The following is a 23,837-nucleotide window of genomic DNA, read 5'->3' as shown; positions in this document are numbered from 1 at the left end:
GTAATATACGTTATTCTGAAATGGATCATTCTGCATAATCAAAGCAAAGTAATTTCAGTTGTCTTATAACATGTCGGGGGGGGGGGGGTATTGTACAAAAAAATAAAAAATACAATAATGTTTGATATATATAAGTCATGTTTTATCAGTGTGACTGAAGCTCAGAGTGCCAACAGCCGGACCTATAAGTCCTCAGTTAATTACTGGGATGCATTTCACACGCTCATAATCTACTAATTAATCATCACGTTGCCTGATGCCTCTGTGGAATAAACACTGAATTATTAATACTCTCTAAGCATTTCCTTTGTTCTCTCAAGTCGGGCCCATTTCCTTTTTGCCAACTTTATTTCACAACAGAGTTCAACAGAGAGAACTGCTGCAGAGCTATGTGAACATGTATATGTTGTAGGTACTGTCATGATCACGAGTGTAATGTATGTCACATTATCCTAGATGGTTAATCCTGAGGGGGTTGGCCTTGAATCTAATAAATGACCATCTGAATCACCCAATGCAGATTATAGAACATATAACAATATACCCAGGGATTAAAACATTAAACTACATCCCACAAGTAAACTGTCACCAAAGTCAAGTTGCTTTGTCAAGACCTGATCCTTAATTATTTACTTTCTGAGTGTGTAGCCTGACGTGAGTAAATGGACCTCCCCGCTGACCCCGTTCACTGCTGAATGGCAAGATAACCCACTTGATGAATAACCAAACACAAGGTGACAGTGACTGACGACAAACACACTGCGCGTGAGTCTTCTCTTTCTGTGGTTGTAACTTGTTACGTGCCGTGTTGTGTTTGTTTGTGCTTTCCCTCTGTGTACCCTCAGTGTCCTCTCGGGTGCCACCCTCTGTCCCGGATGCCAGCTGCAGCGGCTGATTGGACGTGGCTGCGTTCAATCGCGATTAGCGGTGGATAAGAGGAGAGGAGCTCCAGAAGTACAACATCTTGGGCAGACCACAGTAGTGAGGCTGTGTGTGTGAGTCGGTGTGAAGCTGAGAACCTTGGGCCGAACCTGCAGCTGAGACGCTGAGAGGAGTGTGCTGTAGATCACTCCGGGTACAGCCGTGTGGGCTGGTGTCACCATTGTACTTATCACTTTGTGGCGCCCTCTGACGGTAGTTTTCGTTTGCTGCCCTGCGAGCCGCTAGCTATTTATCCAATAAACCATTCTTCGTTAAAGTCTCTTCAAAACTCACTCTCCCTTTCCCCGGGAAAATTAATAGTTACTCCCCGCATCCCTTAGATGCCAAAACGGGGAACGTAACATAACTCTATATCTATATTTATAGTACTTTGGAACAAAAGACGTGATACACCTGCCATTCCCAACCAGCTTGCACTCCAGAGGGTGGTTGAACTTCTGCATTTTCCAGGGGTTACGTGGAAAGATAGCGGAGTATTTCATGTATTTTTTAAATAATTACGATTTTAAGATTGTAATAGAAATCCACAAATTGCATTACAAATTATTATTGATCATTTTTTCGTCTTGTTCTCGTGAGGATAAACAGAGAAGCTGGTTGTTCATTTATAATCGAGGATCAGTTGCATGCACACAGGCTCCAAATGAAATTGTACTATTATAATTTAGTTTGGACATTCGGGCTCATGTTGCTGATGTTGATCCACTAGTGTACACGCTGGTATTTAATGCAATTGATTTTGTAGCTTGTGGGACATTTAACAGTAGTGTCATACACACATATTATCATGTAACACCCCCCTCTCCTCTGATTAGTAGCCACACAGCTGCTAGCCTGTTGTATTTTGGTGTAGTCTTGGGACTGCACCCCGGTGGTGATGATGACGTCAGACGCCTCTCTGGCCCGGACTCTGGCTTTGACATTGAGCTCACGCTTTGAGTACTGGGTGTAATCATTACAACACAAGCCAATCACCCACACCCAACCCCAGGGCGACCTTTGACATTTTCGTGAGGGTTTGAAAAGATAACTTTATTATCTGTATCACTACTGTGTGCACGTGGGGTCGTAAAGCTGTTATGCTCACTTTTTTATGTAGCGTCTACGCCTGCTGTAGATACGGGCACACCTGCAGAGTGAAGCCTGTTTCTGTCTGTTTTCACGGTTGAGTGACTTCTCAAAGATAACAAACCCTTCTGAGGAGCTCTTTAATGAAATTGTCATGGCAACCAAACAAAAAAAGGCTGATCCTGTGAGGCCGTTGGTGCTTTCGGAGGCATTCTCATGTTGACTGATTGAGCTGATCGAGATGACATTTTCATAGCAAGGTGCATTTCCATTTTCCAAGTTAATAAGTCACAATGAACACACACAGATTAATATCTTTGTAGTGAAAGCTTTCTAAACATCTTGTCTCAGGCAGGACACTGGACGGATTTACTTTTCTCCACAGTGTCTTATTTGGTAGAAGACCAAATAAGCAGTGGCCAACATGTCCAAAGAAAGAAAGAGAAAACCACTCAAAATTGCTTTTGGCCACAATAGCAGCATGATTTGAGTAATGGCGTTGTCAGTGAGTTGGTTTTGGGCTGGAACTCTGTGGGAAAGTACAACACGATCGCATGAAATAATAACGATTCAGCCTAGTGATGTACCTACAGTGACAGATTTACCTGCAGGTTTTGCTGCGTGGGGAGAATCTCCAAAGTCCAAAGAGGACCGCCTTGTAATTTTCCTGATGGGATGGTTTCCAATAAATTCGGGATGCCAGGCAGAAGCTCTGCCCTCTGCAGATCAGAGAGCTAATCTCTCCCAGCCAACCAGGTGGCCGAGGGTCTCGCCTCAGTGGCCCGCACCGTGCCACCGGGTCGGCTTTGGCTCTGGTCCAGCCGGCGAGGTTGTGATGTGTCTCCGTTACTGCCTTGTAACTATATATCGCAGTGATCAGGCCTCCTCCCTTAAATTAGACGAGATGGAGATGGAGGTAGGTTTCATGTTCCACATCGCTGATCAAGTACAGGGGATACGCGCAGAGAATAAGACGTTAATGTGCACGGTCTGCAGGAGAGACGTGAGGTCTAGCAGATTATTCAAAATGCTGCACAGGCAAACCAGTGATAACACGGAGGTCATTAATTGACATAGAATCTAAAATCTTTTAGATTCCGCAACCTTTCAGACTCAAGATGGTTACATTTGACAAATGTTGGGCAATAGATGAATAATTATAGGATTCAGTCTTTTGTTTTACTGGATTGTAGGCACCATAGAGGGGGTCAAGCAGCTAGCTTTTGAGTAAAACATGTGTTTCATATAGCTTAGTTTGCAGCCTAGAAGGTTTGGTCTATTTTGTTCCCTTTTATTTTGCAGTGCTTTGCGATACATTTCAGCTTCACAGTCACCAGAATGTATCTAAAGAGCACATTGACATGTTTTTAAAGCAGTCAATATAAAAAGGTTAAACTATTTCATGACTGAAAACAGAGGGCTGGTATCTGGCAGCCAATAATGGGACTGAAGAATGATGTCATGCTTTCCTCTAAAAAAGGATGGTCACACTACTTTTGTTTGTGCGCTCCATTTACATCATTCAAACTCGTGCAGATTGTGCAAGTGACCTTTCACCTGTGAGTTCTGTTGCTCAAACACAGAGGAGCTACTGTAAGAGCAGCTACCGTGAGCTCCGAAGTACGTTTCCCCTTTGGAGCCGTACCTTCTGTAGCATGACATCATAGCCTGTTATATCCATATTTGTAAGGAAAAAAATCTTCTCGCTGTGAATGTACATTTCACTTGACGTTTGAATTGCACGAGCATCAATTTAGGAAATTATAGGAAAATTAGAGAAGACCCTCGATTTGAAGATTAATGGAGGAGAGTCTGAAATGACTTGCAGAGCAGCAAAATGAGCCCAATACATTTCTTGCCACGGATAAATAACCTCCACTCTGTATGTTTTAATTGTACAAATAGTTCTGCTGAGTTTATGTGAGCAGCACTGTAATTATACACAGTGATGGATCAGCGTCTATGCAAAGCACAAGACAAGCAAACACGTTCAGGGAGTGAAGTAAAACAAGCCGTGACGGAGAATCGGCCATTCAGTGAAACACATGCTGTCAGAGCGGCTGAGTCATCAGTTTCACAGACCTGGAAACCCCCCAAAAACGTATACACACACATACATTTATTGTATCTGTATTCAGTTTCACATACTGCACATGCATGCATGCTGCATGGACACAGTATATTCACATGCTACTACGATCTGCAGCATTTGGGGCTTTGGGGCATTTTAGCATCTTTCAGCTCATAGTTTTTCTTCTCTCGCTTCTTAAGTCCCACCTTCTTTTCTGCCCTCATTCCAGAATGTTCTTATCTTTTTCGCCGCTGTATATTTATTTTATTGACTGGAAAGCATCACTGAAACCGGAGACAAAACAGTTTCACCAGACAGTGAAGCTAAAATCTTTTGTTTTACTTTGGACACTTGAATGCATTCTTTGCTTTTACTTTCTTACCTTTATGTAATTCAAAATTCAGAAATTCAGGACCTTTACATGTATTTGAGTATTTTCCACTCAAGTATTGATATCTTTACTTTGTAAAACTTCTCCCACCAGGGTCTCAGTTTCTCACACTTTTCCTCTCTCAGACATACTCCAGGTTTTTCCGAGGCCGCTGTCTGCACTCTTATCTCTGCTCGCCTTTTGATGCTCCCATTACCTCACGCTCCACCTTCATTTTCCTGTGATTTCAGTCGAACTGGGAAACACCGGAGTGTCTGTGCTCTGTTGTGCTTTGATTGCTGATAGCGATTCATCATCTCCGGATTGATTACTTATCCCCACATCAGAGGTAAAAGACTTGATTGGTCCTGGACTGTTGTCAGTGAGGGCTGTAATGATACCTTTACATTCAGAGGAAGAAGAACTCTCTTCCAGAAGGTCTTGATGATCCATGCCATGGACGATGTACGTGTTGTATTTTGACCTAAAATGTTGTGACGTGTACCTGAATCATAACCACACCACAACACTGTACGCTTTCATAAAGATTTCCCTCAACTGCCCTGAACATCAGCATCACTCAGCTCACTGCATGTGTGTGGGGTCATTTGTCTTGCATCACATCATCTTGGAGGCTTTTTTACCTCTTTCATCATATCTCTTGCCCTCTGCTGAGTTATACTTAGCTTGTTTGGACGTGCTTAGGGTTTGCAAACAGATCCCTTTGGCCCCTTGCAGGATACTCGGTGCACGGCTGCAGGAAGTGTTGTAATAGTGAGTGAATCCTGGTGTCATAATGACCGCAGGGGGGATTTTGTGAGCTTGCCGGTTCTGTGGAAATGTTGCCATGTGTGGCCACAATCTCCTGCTGATCAGCTCTGTTGCAGCAGTAAGTTGAACGACTGTAACGGTGTGTCCACAGGTCAGCAGCTTATTCAGAAAGCTGCTGCAAGGAAGTCGATCACATCTTTTGCACCGAATGGTCAGGAGCCAAATTCATGCTCATGCGGAGTTGGAAGAAGTAGCAATACCACAGTGAAGAAATACTCCGAAGAAATACAGAAGAAATACAAGTAGAAGTCTTGCATTCAAAATATGAAAAAATGTACTTTGAGTAAAAGTACACATTAAGCAGAATGATCCATTTCAGAATAATGTTTATTATGTTATTGGGTTATAATTATTGATGCATTAATGGTTTCATCACTTTAATGTGTGTTTAAGGTGGAGTTCATTTGAATTACTTTATTTATTGCTGGGTAGCTTGTGAATTTCCTGCCATGGATCAATAAAGTATTATCTTGATCTATAACAATACATCTTTATTTGTTGATTACATGTTAATCTCAGTCTGCAAAGTAACTTGAGTTTTGTGGAGAAAAAATACAGCATTTATCTCTAAGATGTAGTAGAGCAGAAGTATAAAGTCGCTGGAAAAAGTACCTCAGAGTTGTGCTGGAGTGCAGTACTACAGTAAATATACTTCCACCACTGCTTTCAAGCTTCATATCCTGTACATCTCCTAAGCATGTGAAACAATGAAAATGAGTAAAACAGAAAATAATCACAGAATGTAAATATATTGAATTGCTGACAAAATGCTGACCATAGATATTGTCATAAAGTTTAATTTCATGAAAATCTGAATGATTATAACTTGAATGCTTTTTATAAAGATTACTTTCAACTGTACTATACTGATAAACGTGCATTGAACACAGTTCTGTTTAAAGAGATGGGAGAGCAACCCTGTAGTGACAAGTTTGTGGCCAGGTTTTGTGTACTTTTGTGTTTCCTTTTCTTCCCATGGTTGCAAAGTGTCACCTCAATATTTCAGACCCTCTGTGCAGGAAGCCGGAGATGGCAGACGAGCTCAGGCCGTGTTTGACTTGGATGTCTTTCAGTTACGGCCCCTTGATCAAAACAAATACTCTCATGCGCACACACACACACACACACACACACACACACACACACACACACACTTACACAGATTCCTGTACAAACACGGCTGGTCGGGGTGAGAACAGGTCAACCATTTGAATCTTCATGGGAACGGTCAGGGGAGGAAAGCCCAAATTGGGCACCGTAAAGAGAAAAACATTGCTGCAGACGTTTTCCGATAAAGAAGCATCCCATAAAACCAGTCGAATTGCTACGGTGAAGGCCCATTTAATGTTGGGACCTGGCACAGGCTCAACTATTCAGAAGGAACAGAAAGGTCAAGTAAATAAACACTGTGGGTAAGCTGTAATTTCCTTGGCAACCGCGGTAATTGTTTGTCAGGGAGGTTGTGTCCGCTGCTATGACAACTGCGAGTTCCTCAATAACAGGAAATGAAGAGGCTGAGGCTGCATGCTTCTGAGGATACTGCGTGATCGTTTCCTTTTACAGACACCAAAGAGAAGTCAATTCAGGTTGGTTAAGAAAACAGATATTGATTAAAATCAGGACACGCGTCATATTTTTTTGTATACTTGTAAACTTGAGTATGAACGTATACAACAGTTCGTATGTAGATATCTTCAATAGATATTCCTGATTTCTCCTGTTTTCCTAAATTCCAGCAACTGTCAATTTCCGCTTGTTACATGCATACCGTCTTTTCCAAGATACATCTCTGTCTTCACAGGAAACAACTTGGTTAGGTTTTAGGCAACAAAACTGCTTTTTTAGGTTTAGGAAAAGATTGTGAAATACTTATTGAGATTCAGGAAAATATCTTGATTTTGGTTAAAATAACTACTATGGTGACGTTAATAAAGTAAGGAATTTATGTGACAAATAAATCAACCCTTCCACCTCCACTCTGTGTGACTTTCTGCAGTCTTTATACTTCCTGGTTAATGATAACGTGGATTAGGTCAAAAGTGTGTTGCTGTGCTCAAAGGTAAGCTGAAAACGTTAGCATGTCATGTTAAATGGCTTCACGATATCACCTACGCTATCACCTACAGTAGTAACCTGCCCTATCTCTCAGCGTGGCCAGATGTGCGATAGCCTAGTTAGTGTTTTTGTACAATGATTTTCAATCAATAAGGCCAAAAGTGCCTAATAATTTGACCATTTTGTGACGCTTACGATTGACTTTGCTTTGAGTCTCATTTTAATCAATGCAAGGATGGGGAAATAAAATGAATTGTGCTCAAATAAAAGAAGAAGCCGGCTTCTTGGATGCGTTAGATAATATATTTTACCCAGGAGTGTCTGTAAATCATCAACATCTGGTTTTACTGCCACAGTATTTAGCTTCGCTGTTTTCCCCGGAGCCTCATTTTGTGCCTTGAGATTTGTTGCACATACTTGCCTATTGATTGCTCTGTAACCCGCTTCACATTATTTGTTTTCTGACTGAGAGAGAAACATCATTTTTCACTCTTAACTAAGTATGTTTTCTGGATCGCAGCTCCACGTTCAGGTCTTTTTTTTACAGAGTCTGATATTTCGCTTGTTGACGGAAAGTGCCTCGTCATAACCTGGCTTCATGCTCCTTGTCAACAAACTCCGAACCTGTGTTTCTCTGCTGATTTTAGAACCACAGTTTTACAAAACCACCTTAAAGTTACTCTCAACAGCCGCCTTTGCTGGAACTCATTATAGCTGAAAGGTAGCCAGGCATGCTGGATGAAATTTAGGGTTTTATTCTAAAGAGCATGACTCCAATTTTCCGAAATCAGACAATTCGCTTTCTATAAAAAGTCTGTTGGACTGAAAGTGGGATATTATTTTGATTACATGTTTGCAATGCAAGATGTTTTACTGGATTTTAGTGGTATTCTTGTTTTTGCAGCATGGATTTAAAGTGTTTCTTGCTGCAAACTGGCTTCTTATGTCTTCTGCTCTTCTAATGTTATTTTATTTATTTATTAATCACTCACCACAGTTCCCCTCAACTCAACAGTGTTTCAGTGTCTTTCATCCCAGTATTTGGGCCCACAGCCCACAACTTTCCTTATTGCTGCTTCCGCTTACAAAGCGTGCATTTCAGCCGCACCAGGCAGATACAGTTAGCAACTAGCTGGTGAACACGATGGAGCATTTAGCAGCTAAAGAGACAAATATTTTCCTCAGAAGTCGGTGGAGACCAGAAACAGTAAATATCGGATTTGCATTCATCAGATGAACACAAAAGCAAATCAAAATGAATGACAATGTTGCTCCATATCTGTTTGTTAAGACACCTTAACAACTTTACAAGGTGATAATATCTCAGTGCTGTGCTTGCAGCGTGTTGACCTGCACCAAAGGAGCCAAAAAATATAAATGAATGCAGCTTAAATGGCTTGTTATATAATTGTATATTTTTCTATTGCCACTGCTTGACCACCCGTTGTTTAAACAGCCTGCCATGCAGCTTTTTTTCCCCTCTGCCTGCTTTTCTGATTGCGATTCAGAGCTTTGATTTTTCCACTTAGTTCAGTGAAGGAGAAAATAGACAGCAGAAATATGTCCAACACTGTTGGCTAAATATTTACACTCTGTTTGGGTTGGAGTGGGTTTCCTCCACAAGCTCAATAAGTGATCAAAAGACACACTCCCCTCTTTGCTCACTGGCGTCCGCAACCTCTGCTCTCAGTAAATCAGGTTTCTCTCTTCTGCAGCCTTGAAAGCGACTCTCATTCACTGAAACCAGCAGAGCAGCCTTCTTCCATAAACCTCCATATAGATCAAGCCACTTTCCACTGAAAGCTGTGAAATATCTCTTCACCACGATCCTGTTATTTAGCACCTGTTCCGTCTGGTACCTGCAAAACTCTGAATGTGTTAAGATTTCTGCTCATTTGAAGCCCTATTTTGGCCGCGATACCAACTCACACTGCTTTATTCCAGCACCATTGGGCCCATTAAAGGTTCAAGAAAAGTCAGCAAACATATTTCAATATTTTTTGGAACATAAATGGCGACGCCTTAAAGCAAACATGGGATTTGCAGTTGCTAGATCCAGATTCATTTGTCAGTTTTTAGGAACTCAGTGGGTCTCGTGTCACCTCATTGTAGACTTGGCACAGAGTCAGAACTGTCACAGTCTATTTCAGCTACAAGCTTGCTTTCTTTTCTATTTCTTGACCTTGTTAAAGTTTACGGTAGGTGGACACATGTTGGACTGGCTCGCAGGCTTGGACAAAAGACAAAAGATGGCTCGTTAATGCGTCTCGTGCAACACTTGGCAACATGATGCCACGTTGGGCTTTGAGGATGGACCTCAGGACCGGACTTTGTGGAGATTACTCCGAATTTTTGCATGCTTCTGCCATGGTGACCAAAACCTTTGAGTGCTATTTGTAAGAAGATATCAAGCTTCTGTTAGAATGGCTGCTATTATAGTTTGTGTAAACACTGTGTGGCGGTACTGTCCTCTGCCAACTGTGAAAACTTAAATGTCAAACACAATCATGTTTGTGCATTCAATATAGACCTGGAGCCATGAGGCAATTCGATTAGCTTAGCATAAAGACTGGAAGCAGGGGGAAACAGCTAGCCAGCTCTGACTAAAGCTTATGGTATGTCTTTAGTGTTCTGTACACAAAAAAACAACCAGATGTGGTTTCATGGGAAGTCTCTGCTTCCAGTATTATGCTTTACCTCTTGGCTCCAGTTACAGTAATGCAATGCACAGACGAGGGATATTGATCTCCTCATCTAACTTTTAGCAAGAAAATAAATGTCTGTTTGCCAAATTTTTAACTATTCTTTGAAGTAGTTGAGTCGTCTTCAAAGACAGGTTGTTACTTTGGGGAAAATAATTGAGAATCGAAGTTGCCTCTTCAATGGTTTACTTGGCTTTAAGGAGGGATAACCACACACGCTTTCACAAGGCTGGCAGGTCTGGAAATTGCTCCTGCAGAAACCCACCAATCCGAGTGTCTTGCCTCATCCACTGCTCCGAGTTTCATCACACAGCGGTTTTCTTTTCATTCTTTTTAAAGCTTCATGGTTGGTTTCCGTCTCAGCTGAAACTGCACTTAAATCCTGAACACTGTGAGCAATCATCGAGCGAAAAAGCTTTGGATAGTTACATCTTGATCCTGTAAATGCCACATAAATGCCACTTCAAATCAATCACCAGACTAATGATACATCAAGTGCACAAAATGACATGCTTGTGCTCGCCTTCTCCCCCGTAAGTCACGCTAAAGAGACTCAGCAGGAACAGTGACCAGTGACAGGCTATAAATTTGACTCGAGCATGACTTCATGGTCATTCGGTAACTGAGATTTTATTAGAATGATACAAAAACAATGGTATGCTTTATTAAGCTCATAATGTCGCAGAAGTACAGTTACAATCACAGAGACTCAGGACGGATGTATTTATAACCATATAGATAAACACATTAGGTCATTCATTGTTTTGTTTTGACTCTGACAAAATGAAAGCATTGATAGCAACTTAATGAAGCAGCTGCATGTGCTGTAACACCCATAATTAAAGCCATTATTGGTCCTTAAATAATTCAGATTTCAACCCAAAGGAATGCTTACATCCACAAGATTATCTAAATTCTCTTGTTTGAAGTATAATTGTCTTCTTATCCGCTCTATCACACTTTCCCACATGCCGCATTCAGGATATTAGTGGGCCAAAATGAAGGAATGCTGGTATTTGGACAGTTACCACTGTACAGTATCCTCTGTGCAACTGGAGAATCCATTGAGTGAATGGGAAAAAAAATAGATCTCATGATATTCATGACTAAAGGCCTTTCCTTCAGACAGCATCTGGAGAGTGATTAATCTTCAAATGTGCACGTCTGTTCTTTTGTCTGTATTTCATGAAGTTGGTTCAACAACTAAGAAATGTAATACTGTAGAGAGCTGGCCAGAGTTGGCAAAGGTTGCATTATATAAAACAAACTGGGGACTTTATTCAGACAGTTTGTTTCTTTGTCCCCTCTGCACCATCTCATTCAAATCCATAAACACGGAGCAGTTTATATGTCATTTTAATCCTGATGTAATACATACAGTTTCAAAGAATCTGTGGAAACTTGACTCTGACCGTGTGCTTTCAGATTTATATACACAAGTATGGCGCATGGCCACCGTTTGTGGTCTTCTGTTTACGATTGTTGTTGTTCTCGTCAGCCCGTTAAAAATGGCGGCAAAGACCAGTAAATGAATGGGAGGGTTTAAACTGTATGATTTAATGCGGTAATGGGAAGCATACACACGAGGATCATAGTTTTTGTGTAGAAAGACTACCGTCTGTGAGTCCCAGAGTGTGTTTACGTTGCGGTCAAGGCTCAAGCTCTTAGTCTCTGGTCTGACAGTACGCAGACCAGTAAGGCTGACCTCCAGAAAACCATTCTCCCTCTCTGACTCTATTTCGTTCATCTGGATGAAGATAGCCCCGTTTCCAAATCGGTGCTGTAGATTTTATATTTGCCGTGTGTGATGTGGTCCACTTCTGGCCCCTATGTGAGCTGTATCTCAGCGAGGGATCTGGATGTTGCATTGAACAGAGCTCCAGACACCGAGTTGTGTTTTGAAGTGGGTGTAGAAGCAAATGGATTCTGACAAAGCCTTACATGCAAATTGGATCCATCGTGGTGTCTTTAATTGTCCCGGAAAATTTGACTGTGCATACGTGCTCCTTTTCATTGCTGACATAATCATCATATTAACATCTGGGAGCTCTTTTTTTTTTAATCTTTTTGAACCACTGTTTTGTATCTGAGCTGCTGCACTGGAGGAACTGGTGTCCAGGGTTTCCAGTCAGCCTTGTAAATGGCAGGTTTCGTCCCTGTTACAACACACAGTAAAACAGCTAATAAAGACACATGTGCAGTGTACAGTGATAATGGTTGCAGATTTTCCAGTTGCTGCGGGTGTTAACTTTCCCAAATCCAATAAAAAGTTAAACAAAGCAGCTAATGTTAGCTTAGCTAATGTTAGCTTAGCTATGATAGCGTCTAGAATTAGCTTCCACACAGTGGGAAAATAATACATAACTAGTTGTTGCGTCTTTTTTTTTAACCTAACATGTAACCCCACAGACTCATTTATGATATGCTCCTTGGCTTTGGAAATAACGTTAGCTTACTACAGTAGGTAGCCCAGCTAGGTAGCCGGACATGCTAACGTTTGCAGCTTACGTTAGAGCAGATAAAAGCACTGTTTGATCCATTCCTTACACTTTTCATACAGGGTTTTATTTACCATTTTTACTACAACCCAAACGCTTCAGCGTGGGGAAATCCAAAGCTTGGCAGCCTCGAAAGTGACGGCCTATAAAACACGTAAACGGTATAACATGGTAATTATAGGAACAGATCATCCACGCTCATCACACATCCTCTAAAAGACAGTTTCCTAAACATTGCAGAGTGTCATCTTTTAGTGCAAAACCACTTTCTTTCCTGTTGGAGGGAACCATATATATCTTGTGGTTTTCCTTGATTAAATCAAATAAAGGTTCTTGTGGCAGGGGGATTTTTGAGTCACATTTCTTTGCAATGCCACCAAGCCTGTCCAACCACAAACCAGTGAATAATCAATCACTAATAACATGTTAAACCTATAATAAGTATGAATCTTGAGACATGTTTGCAGCTGGAGTAGAATACGTTTGTGTCTGATCTCTCTGTCGACCGCTGAGAATATCATGGAGTAATTTCCGCTTGGAGATGTGTTTTTAACAGTAAAGTAAAGCTCTCCAAATCATTCGATAAAGTGAGAGATGTTTGAAATAACTTGGCATGCCGCTCGTCTGAGAAACCCGGGTCTCCTTGACAACCGCCTCACACATAACACAAACATGCCTCCGTTCCCTCGCCAGGCAAATAAAAGGCAAATGCAGAGAAAATGTTTTCCCAAGTGATATAGGCTCTGGAGGGTCCCTGCGGTGGGCTTTACACGATGTGGGAACGCTCTGTGACCGCTGCAGAAGTCTGTGAATTAATATCAGAGCAACAGCTGGGGTCTTTGCAGGCTGAAGTGTACAGAATTGAGACCCTTTTAAGACTGTCTCTGGTTCATGATCCATCTGTTGTCTTAGTTATTTGCACTCAGACATGGCTTAAGCGCAGATTTTAAAACTGAACTGAACTGATATTGCATATCTGTGCTATTAAAAGTTGCAAAAATGTAGACGCATGTGATTTTGGGAGTTCATTTTGGAGGTGCAACCCGCAAGCACACAGACAGAGTGTTTGTAATGCAAACTTTGCAGTGAAGTAAATTTTACATAGTGGCCATAGTGGTTCATCGGGTGATGCCGTTTGGAAAGAGACATCTCTAAATCAGCAGATAACCTTTTTTTTGGGGGGGAAATCAACTTCCCAGTACGAAACACATGTATAGCCCTTATTTATATCATTAAGTTCTAAAAGTTGTAAAATGCACGGTGCAAACATGGATGTAGAAAGAGAAAACAAGTTTGACTGACGGGTATAAATTTACCAGGATCTTCTGCATCCATGGGGCCTACAGAGCAGGCATTTAATCTGCCTCCCAGTCCTCAGCTCACACACATGAACAGCATGAACAGTTCATTATGCCTCGGGAAATGACTCTGGATTCTGAACGTTTAGGACTTATTGATTTAAATAAGAGCGATTTAAATGTTCTTACTGGAAAGAAATCACAGATTTTCAGACGATCTTAAAGTTGCGATTCCACGGTTTGGCCACAATGTAGAATTTGCTGCAAAGCCCAGCGCTCTTTTTCGGGGCTTGGGTGCAACATTTTAGGGCTGGCGTTGCTAGGAGGTCTACCTATCATCTCCTCTCATTGACATTCCTGTCATCTCTCATTCTCTACCACAAGTGACTACAAACTGCTTGCAGCGCTTTTAGCTCAGCACCCCTCCATACTTGTTTTCCATCTCAGTCTGGCAGCTTGCACACTGGGTCCATTGTACACAGAGAGGCTTTGGCCATTTACCGGACACTCAACAATGAGTGAAGCGGCTGTGACGACAGCGGACGTGTCCTTGGATGCAGGCCTGACTGTATTTATGTGAACTGAAATATCAAAATGTACCAAGCAAACGAGAAAGAACACATTGGCAGCTAAATGTTTGCTAAATGTCCCTCTTGTGCAACATTTTTCTGTGTGCACGGTCAATCCAGGCCCCGGTGATTAGGTCATTGTTTTTATAGCCAAGCTCAATTCAAGATAAGAATTAGGTGGAGCTACTAATGACAGCCGCTGCATTCACAGACATTCAATCATGCAAACTCCAGCATTACTCAATGGGCTACTTTCTCACTCAATGGTGTTTTGTGGATTAAGGGTCAAACTGTTTTTTGCAATCACAATGTGATGAAAGAATCACATTCATATCAAGCTGGTGCACAGATTCACATGTTAGCTGCTTGATTCATCCTTCCTATCAAGCCCTAAACACGACATTGACGTAGTATCACATCAAAAACATGATATGGTCAGCATTAACTTTAATTTGGAGTCATGCTTGTGTCCACTTGGCATCCAATATTCACTCTACTTTTAATTCTTTAGCTGCTAAATGGTCTATTATGTTCACCAGCTACAATAGCTAGAAGCATGACACCGCGCTGTTTTTAAGCAACTGTAGAGTTATTTTTTTGTGTATTCCAAAGACATATTTTTGTGTTAGCCCACTTGATGAGACTCTGGTTTGGGATGGTACTGATGGACTGTGACTCACATTAAATGGACCCTACAGACAATGACAGCCAATAAGTGTCAAAAACATTCTACTTGTCTCAGACATATTTCCTGCTCGTTGCCGACCATTTTTTCTTTTCAATGAACATTTAATAAAAGGATGTCGGATCTGAGTGCAGCAGCCCACCTACAACTCTTGGACTGAGTCTCACCAGAACTTTCTGTGCTGTCTCGTCCCTGCTTTAGCACCCTCTCAGCTTTCCAACTGGCCCAACAGAATTACACAAAATACTAAAAGGTGAATGGACTGCCAACTTTCCTTTTTAAAAAAGCTTGGCAACCGAAGCCACTACCTTTTTTCCAAATGAATCTCTTTTATTCTCTCCATCATTCCCCTCTGACCCCGACACTCAATAACCTTCCTGCAGATCATGTATGTATATATATATATATATATATATATATATATATATATATATATATATATATATATATATATATACTGAATTAAATATGTGCAGTGGAAACCTGCAGCAAAGAGCAGAACAACAGGAAAAGGTGACAAAAGAGGGAAAAGACTTATGACAGACGTGATGATGAGAAATGTGATCGGTTTAACAGCTGCTTCCTGCCCGTCTGAAGGGTGTGGCTGAACATTATGTAACTGATCCGACGTCATGTTAACACGCACAAGCGCACATTTTCAGAGGTGAGACTGACTTTAGTGCTTCTATTTGCTAACGTGATTTAATTGAATCAAAGATTTTCCAGGCAAAACATCTGAATTCAGCCGCAGCTTCACAAGCATACTTTGACTATCACAAGTAATTCAATCTCATGTTGTTATAATCTCACTTTGAGTTTTATCTCTTTAGTTGTCCTGACCAGGTCCACTTCCACAGACCAGATAAATGACAGCAGAAAGCTCCACTGTTGCTCTTGGATTTCCAATCAAAGGGACTGTCTTTGTATACACGGTTAACTAATCTGTGATATGCTTTGGCTGGCTCAACCAGGACTGAGCCAAAACGAAGCTTATCCTCACGGTCACCGCCCCCCCAATTTGCCCTCTGCCATGTAGTGTCACAGACACTGAAAGTGTGAGATAACCTGGAAAGGCTGCTGGTCTCTTTGAGTTACCGATATCTGTGCAAAAAAAAACAAAAACGAGCTCGCTTTACCAAAAGCATGATAAAAATCCTTTCATCGTGGGCTGGAGGGGGCCCTGAGGGACCAGTGGGAGAGCGGGATGCAGAGGATTCAGAGCGTAGGAGACAACAGGGAGGGAGGGTCTTGGCTTCACGCCCGGACAGCGGCAGCTTGCCACGGTTTCATGTCTCTTTGTTGCTGCTCTCGACAATGTGAAACAGCAGACGGCCCACCTGTGCTGAGCGATTGTTTGCGTGGGGTAGATTTAAATTTTTTACTTTGGGCCGTCCGGGTAGCAGGGAGGTTCTGGGGTTCGGCTTTTCTGCAACATTGTCCTCACATTTGAAATGTTGAAATACAGGTCCAGCTGGCTGAGTTCAGGCGGGTCCTGAGCTGTCGCGGCCACAGGGAGGATGTAAAGAGCAGGAGGAGGGAGCGGCTGACACGCTGTTCAGTGATTACACTTTCACATCTGCTTCTCACCGACTCTGCGTGCAGATAACTGGCCCATAACACATGTAAAAAAAGAAAGAAAAGGATCTGTAGGTTTGCTAAAACCATCAGGGGCAGTGGAAGGATGTGCATTCAGATGGCATTGTCTCTGTGATGAGGACAATGGTTGAAAAGCCCCTGATGCCTTTCACTAATACGCAGGATCTGATGTAACTGTACTGTTAAGCCAGACTGAGTTCTTATGCAAAAACCAAGCTTGTGATGGCACACGTGTGATTTATGTTATCAAGTGGGAACCTCCCATCAGATGTTTTGCTGAATTAGCCTTTTGACTGGAGCAATGGCTATTGAAAAAATCCGAAGTGATATGTAAATTTCTTATGATTAGCTAGTCCCAATAAGCGTAATTTAATTACCAGGGGGCGCCTCGATAATGAATTCAGCGTGGTGAAGTGAATGGGGGAAAGAAAACAGTCTGCCGGTATCCTGGCTGTCTGTCTTGCACCTGACGGGGGCTGAAGTTAAGCTAACATGGGTGAGATCCAGAGTCCAGAGAGCTCTGTACAGCTGCTTCACAGCGTCAGGGTCCGACTGACACCCGACCTCTGAGAATTGGGTGTTGTGTATGTTGTAGCAGAGGATGCACAGTTTATTTAAAGAAAAACTGTTTTCTCAATCAGCTTCTTACTATGAGAGATGGGATCCTACATGAACATAATATTTTCTACCACATTTAGATCAGTTTTGTTTAAGTCTTGAGTTCCCTTTAGCTGGTTTAAAGTGGGCAGGACTCATTCAGAAAAAAAAGAGTGATGTCACGCATGCACCAATCAGGATTTGAACCAAAATCTGACAAACAGTTGGTGTGTTGTTTGCTCATGTTGCCAAGCAACAGTCAGTCAAAACAGTGGACCGGTCTTTGTGTGTAAGGCTGTGTTCGTGCCATATGGTAATTATCGTAATTATGAGTTTAGGACTTGTGCGTAGCGCTGACGTCAACATCCAAGTCGCAATCACGTAATGCGTGCCTGAGAACAAAACAAATTTGGGCGCCTCACATCAGCCAAAGACTGTTGCTCACTCTAAATGAGTTTAACGGATATGTCGTATTATCAGAGCACAGTATATTAATCATGACAAGACCAACTCTGTAATCATTCAACTGTCTTCATGAAACATAGTAATCGTTCTCATTTCATCCATCCAATATGACGTGAACACGGCATTACTCCTAATAAATAATATCTCAGGATGTTTTTTTCCCCCAAAACTGTAATTGTTGCAGCATATTTTAGGTTTAAAGATACAAAATCATCTCATTTTTTAAAAATTCAACCCATCCTCAGCGTGATAAGTCTTCGCCATAAGCTGTTTGAACATGTGAAGTCGCTGCTTCATGTTAGAGTGGTCTACCGGTGGAGAAAGTGACAAAGAGATCCACACAGAGACCGGTTCCATTAAAGAGACCTCTACTCTCCTGCTCTCCCGATACGGCTGCTTCGGTCACTTCGCTGAAGCTTTCGGACATCTGGTCGATGGGTTGAGTCCGTGGAACGTTCACAGCCCCAGTATGCAAGTTTCTATTTAGGGAATAACTGTAGATGATGGAAAATATTGTTTTATGATGTGAGACAAAGTCTCACTCCCCTCAATGAAGAGGAAATGATCCAAAGGAAAAGAGGAATTGATTTCCCCTCATTGGGTCCAAAGCTGTGTATAAAGAATACAATAAATCCAAAATTTGGCAAACAAAGAACAGAATTTAACATACAATGTAGGAGACAATCTTTCCACATTCAGTATAGACACTGAAAGCTAAGTGAAGCTGTTCACTCTTCATTACTGAGGCAAACACATCCTGCAGGTGGAGACAACTGTTTTCACTTTAAGTCATTTGTGTATAATTTTGACGGCAACAGACGGTTTCATTTGGCAGTCAACATCACAAGAACACAGTCAGTCCAAGGTGTGAGTGTGTGTGTGTGTGTGTGTGTGAGTGACTGATTTGAAAACAATAAATAGCTCAAATGTAGGCGGCCGTGTGACGCCACATACTGACATCTGTTTGGTATCCACCCAACCATACAGTTTCCCTGGGTGCGGCCCAGTAGACAGCGGTACAAAGAAATTAGATTTCGATTTTTGTGTGCAACTGTGAAGCCCGCGTGTGCAGAGAGAGAAGCTACCGAAACTGCATTACCTGAAACCGTCTCCCTGCTGTCAGTCATTATGTTTACATACGTATGTGTGGAATGAGAAACAGTGATATTAGCGCTGCCTCAGAGTACTAACTAAGCTAACACCCTCCGGTCTATTTCAAACACAGTCATTGTTCCTTCAGGTTCCTGAATACTGTCAGAGTATCACGTATAGCCTCAAGCAAAGCAAGATAATCCAGTTCTAAATACCTGTCACTATTGCTTGTTTCTGCAGTGCATGAGGCACTTACAGGTGAACAAAATGAAAAGATAATAATAATAATGTGGTACCAATAGCCTAAAAAGAGCAACACAGTTTGTGTTCCTGTGTTTCTATGTAATTTGTCATTAATTCCAATTATTCGCTATGTAAGAATCAAAAGTTTTCAGTCAGTAAACAGCAGATCAGCTGAACATACAAGAGTGAAACATGTTCTGTATGTCTTTGTAGTTGTAAATTACAGACAAGCATGACATTCAACCAGTGTGGAGAATAAGTTTTCTAGTAATGTGATTAACATTTACTACTTTGTGTTTAATGGCGATTTGTTTTACATTGATCTAACCATCAACAGCAGTCATTTTTTAAGAAAATTCCTCTGGAAATACTTTACTTTAGTATTGTAACTTTTAGTTTACTTTACCCTATTTAGCACGTAAGCATTTAACAAATAGCCTGCAGAAAACACTATAATGTAGTTGTGTGCAAAAAGCTTTTATTATTGTACGTCAACAACTTTAAATCCATCTGAAGGCACCCATAAGTAGAGAATGAGGGACAATACTGTTGTAATAATATAAAATGTCCACATTAAATGTCCTTATAGCTGTGTACAACTACATCATGTGTTATACATCATTTATTATATATGCATAATGTAACAACAGCACGCTCAACACAACTACGTAATATAGTGTAGCCGAGGGTTTATGTTGCGCCTATACTTTACTTTAGGATAATAATAAAATAACAAACACGGGCTCTGCGTTCGGCGCCAAGATGGCTGCCACTTTATTCCTTGTCACACACGCCTTCAGAACCTCCTTCCGCTCTCTCTCTTTCCGTCTCCTCCTTCACAATAAAAGCACGAAACACATAGGAACCCTGCTTCTTAACATACTCAACATAATAGCTTACAATAGTTTCCAGTTTTTTCTTAAACTCGAATAAATTAGTTGCTATTACTCTCTGAACACTTTGTGTATTTTCCCCTATAATTCACACAAAAAGAAACTTGTCAGAGGAAGCGATCGTTACGGTTATGACAGTCACTACCGACCTGAGATGAATGAGGAGTGATTCATTCAGGGAAAAGCTCGCTGAAGGTTCTGCTTTTTGGAGGAGTGACACATTAGTTCCTCCAGCTCTCAATGATGAAACTGTACTGTTAAGGAGTGTATGGTATTCATAGTCAAACTGGGCGTGAATATTGTATTGTTTTACTTTAATCAGACAAATCCACAAGCTCACACGACATTTAGTTTGTTTATTGCAATTCATGAACAGAAAAAGGGAGTTAAAAACTCTGTGAAACAATAATGGCAACGACACAGATGAAGAGTTTCTGTTTATTCGAGGGATTAAAAAGAGGAACCCTGCAGGGCTGCAGTGAGCCCTGCAGGGTCTACGGAGCCCTACGATGTACAACAGGTATTCAACAAACACAGTAACAGTCGTACACTAATACCAGGATGCACATTCTTACAGAATGACTTGTCTGCAGTGTTTCTACAAGCTAAGCTACTGTTCCTGCTAATGGCAACAACAAAGAAACACTTCAAATAGTGCGTCATCTCTAGGAAAATAACAGCAGTGTTATTTATTTGAAATAAACAATAAACATCTTGATCGTAGAGATTTATACAGCTTACGTCGCCTTGTTTGACCTCCTTCATAATCACACAGAGGGTAGTAGTAGTAGTAGTACAATGGCTAATTAACTTAAGGACTTGATTGGAAGCTATAAATACATGTTTCTGTTCTGGCAAAGCACAGCCCTCCCTTAGCAAAACTTCACCCCCATTCTGCCTCATTCTAAAAATAGACATTTTTGTTATTTATTAGCACATGATCCAGATTTTGACATTAAATAGGTTATTAACATAATGCTCAAAAGTCAAATAAATTCATGTTACGGCCTCATGGATGTGTTGAAAACCTTGTAACAGTCGCCTGAGAGATCAGATTTCCCACCTTTCTACAATATGTTGGGACTTTTAGGAATGTTGTCAGGCAGCCAAAATGCAAATATGGCAACTGCCTGAAATTCCTCTGGCTGTCACCGCGCTGCACCTCTACCCACAATGCACCTTCCCAAACCTTCCCAAAACAAACATACATCATCTCAAAACAATCGCACGGTTTTCAGGGTACAACATTGAAATATAAGACCCTCGTATTTAACTGTGGTGACATTTAATATGATCACATATATTTATAAATGTGTAAACATGGCAAAAAAATAAAAATTAAAAAAAGGTTGAAATCATTTGTAGCAACCTGGTGGGAATGCTGGATGTGGCTCTCCCGGAGCAAATGCATATATAAATCATTCCTCGTGGTGCTAAATCAGCTGGGAGCGGGTCAGAATCAAGGAGAAAAAGGATCAGAAGGCCGGTTGTCTCAGGTATGAACGCACAGGTGGGAGGAAGAAAACAGGCTACGAATAATACTGTGGTTGATGGTCAGTGTTGTGAAGAGACGAGGGATGAAGCTGAGGGGACAAAAGGATCAAGGCTGGGTCACTGCACTGGGCTCCTTTTCATAGATGTAGCTGCCAACACCACCAGTGTTCACGCCTGGAAAAACCACAGGGAGAGCGAGAGGGTATCAGGAGGGGGGGGAGGGTTTAACAGAGAGGAGCGAGAGAAAGGTGCAGCAGCAGAGGTTGCAAAAACATTTTCCTCAACAACCTGCTGTGTGGCAGATAACGCTGTAATGAAATAACTCTTGAGTAACAAGCTCATTGTGTGCAGCGTGGATCGAGTGCTCAGACATTCTGTTTCAAGTGTAGCTGATATTTGGTGGGTGGACAGCACCCCCTAGCGGTTACCTTTGGGCCCGAAGAGAACAGCATAGCACGGTTTGTGGCAGTAGGGCTGGCCGTCATGCTGCAACGTAAAGAAATACAAACATCAACACAATAAGATCATGTTTTCTGTCCCATAAAAAGTCAGGCAGGTTGAAAATGACAAAGAGAGACACTTGAATGTCCTGTTAACTTCATGACTTGAATTAGGTGTTGATTTCCCATTTGTCTTCTGTCGTCCTCTTGTCTTTATTTCATTTATCTCTTATCTTATCTTGTATGTTTATTTAATTATTCTTTTTCTCGTTCTTGGGAGGGGGTTCATTTACTTGTATATAAATGATAATCACGATTATTTTGATCAATATTGAGATCGCAATTCATTTATTTTAGGGACAACATTTTTCTTATTGCTTCTTTCACATTTAAATAAACAGAGCACTGCTTTCTCTCCCGTCTTGTTCCAGCTAATGTACAGACATTTGCATCAAAGTAAGACTTGAAATAAGGGTCCAAAATGAGTAATACACAGTTTATCGTGATCAAGATTAATATTTGGTTAACTGTGCCGCCCTGTGATATATATATACTTTCAAGATAATTCACTCGTTCATATGTTTTCTTTACTATGTATCTGTGACATAGCGTTTAGTTATTGAGTATCGATTACAGGTGTAATGAGAAAGACACACATGGCTGTGAAAATTGTACTTTTGTACCAGACTACGTTATATTGAGAGGTGTTTCTATTTACAGACACGAGGAGGGGCAGAATATTAGAAACACCTCTTATTATAATGCAGTCCGGCACAAAACCACCACTTTGTCAGCGGTTTTCCGACTTCCTTTGTCTCACCTCTGCGTGGCTGCCAGGAGTCAGAGTCTTGCTGCACCTCTCACAGCGCAGACAGGGCCGATGCCAGTCTTTCCCCAGTGATGTCACCTTCTCAGCTATTTGTGACAAACACACACACACACCTGTGAGACACCATGGCAACCACTTGCAAAGTTCACACCTTTCACTCTCCAACCTTTTTCCCCCTTCACCTTGTTCTGTAGAAGTGTGATAGTATACGCACCAAAATACACCTTCTTGTTGCATCGGGGACACAAGTTGGCCTCTCCGGAGAAGGTGGTGATGCTGCCAGCAGCTGAAACGTCACGCACACACACACACACACACACACGCACACGCACACACACACACATTACAATACTGGGAAGGTAAGGGAAATGGTTTCAATAAATGACCACTAATATTCCAGTGACCTAAGTAGGGGTATGAAAATAAAATCTGAGCCAAGTACTAAACAGCTTTTATATATTTCAAGAGGGAATTATGTAGGAAGGTTAATTTAGCCAATTTGCTGTGGCTGCCATGTTCAAACACTTCATATTCACTCCCTCTTTCAACAGCCAATCATGAACGTTTAGTGAACACGTAGTGTTGTGCTGGGGACTGCAGGTGGCGCCATAAGGCAAAGACACTGGTTTGGTTGTATTCTACCACGAAACCACCGACATGTTACACACGTTTTCCCCACATATTCACCAAAAACAAAACAAAATAGAAGCACACAGATTCAATCCTACACAACACGCGAGCACACAGAACTCAAAACCTAAAGACATTCACCCCTCTCTCCTCTTTCTATTTGATTAAATAAAGTTTAGATATCCATTTATTTATTTATTTAAAAGATTCTAAAGATCTCCCGTTATCTGGTTGAGCTGTTTCACACATTGAAAGGTTTTGAATCCAGAAAGGTTAAAACAATCCGAAATCTTTGCTGAGTTTTCTGGCTTCAACAACAAAGTGAGACGATAAACAGCCACTGACTGAAAACTGCACAGCGGAGAGAAATTGCAAAACACCTGATAAGATTATTTTGTTCCTGCTGACAGGGATTTCCCAGAACACACACACACACACACACACACACACACACACACACACACACACA

The 23,837-nt window shown here is 41.4% G+C and overlaps 1 protein-coding gene across 1 annotated transcript in view; it reads right to left on the bottom strand.

Annotated features, from left to right (window-relative positions):
- Positions 1–20,316: 20,316 nt before the first annotated feature.
- crip2 (cysteine-rich protein 2) overlaps positions 20,317–23,837 on the bottom strand; it is a 19,696-nt gene continuing 16,175 nt past the window's right edge. Inside the window, exons 5-8 of the mRNA XM_031847162.1 lie at positions 22,953–23,024; positions 22,730–22,824; positions 21,898–21,955; positions 20,317–21,643 (exon numbers count right to left, since the gene is read on the bottom strand). Of these exons, the coding sequence (XP_031703022.1) occupies positions 21,576–21,643; positions 21,898–21,955; positions 22,730–22,824; positions 22,953–23,024 (293 nt within the window). The 3' untranslated portion in view covers positions 20,317–21,575. The remainder of the gene's footprint in view (positions 21,644–21,897; positions 21,956–22,729; positions 22,825–22,952; positions 23,025–23,837) is intronic.

Source organism: Anarrhichthys ocellatus, unplaced genomic scaffold (genome assembly GCF_004355925.1).
Source record: "Anarrhichthys ocellatus isolate YVR2014 unplaced genomic scaffold, GSC_Weel_1.0 scaffold7, whole genome shotgun sequence".
NCBI lineage: Eukaryota > Metazoa > Chordata > Actinopteri > Perciformes > Anarhichadidae > Anarrhichthys > Anarrhichthys ocellatus.
Note: the sequence above shows the minus strand (reverse complement) of the source record. Positions and strands in the feature narration are given on the sequence as shown.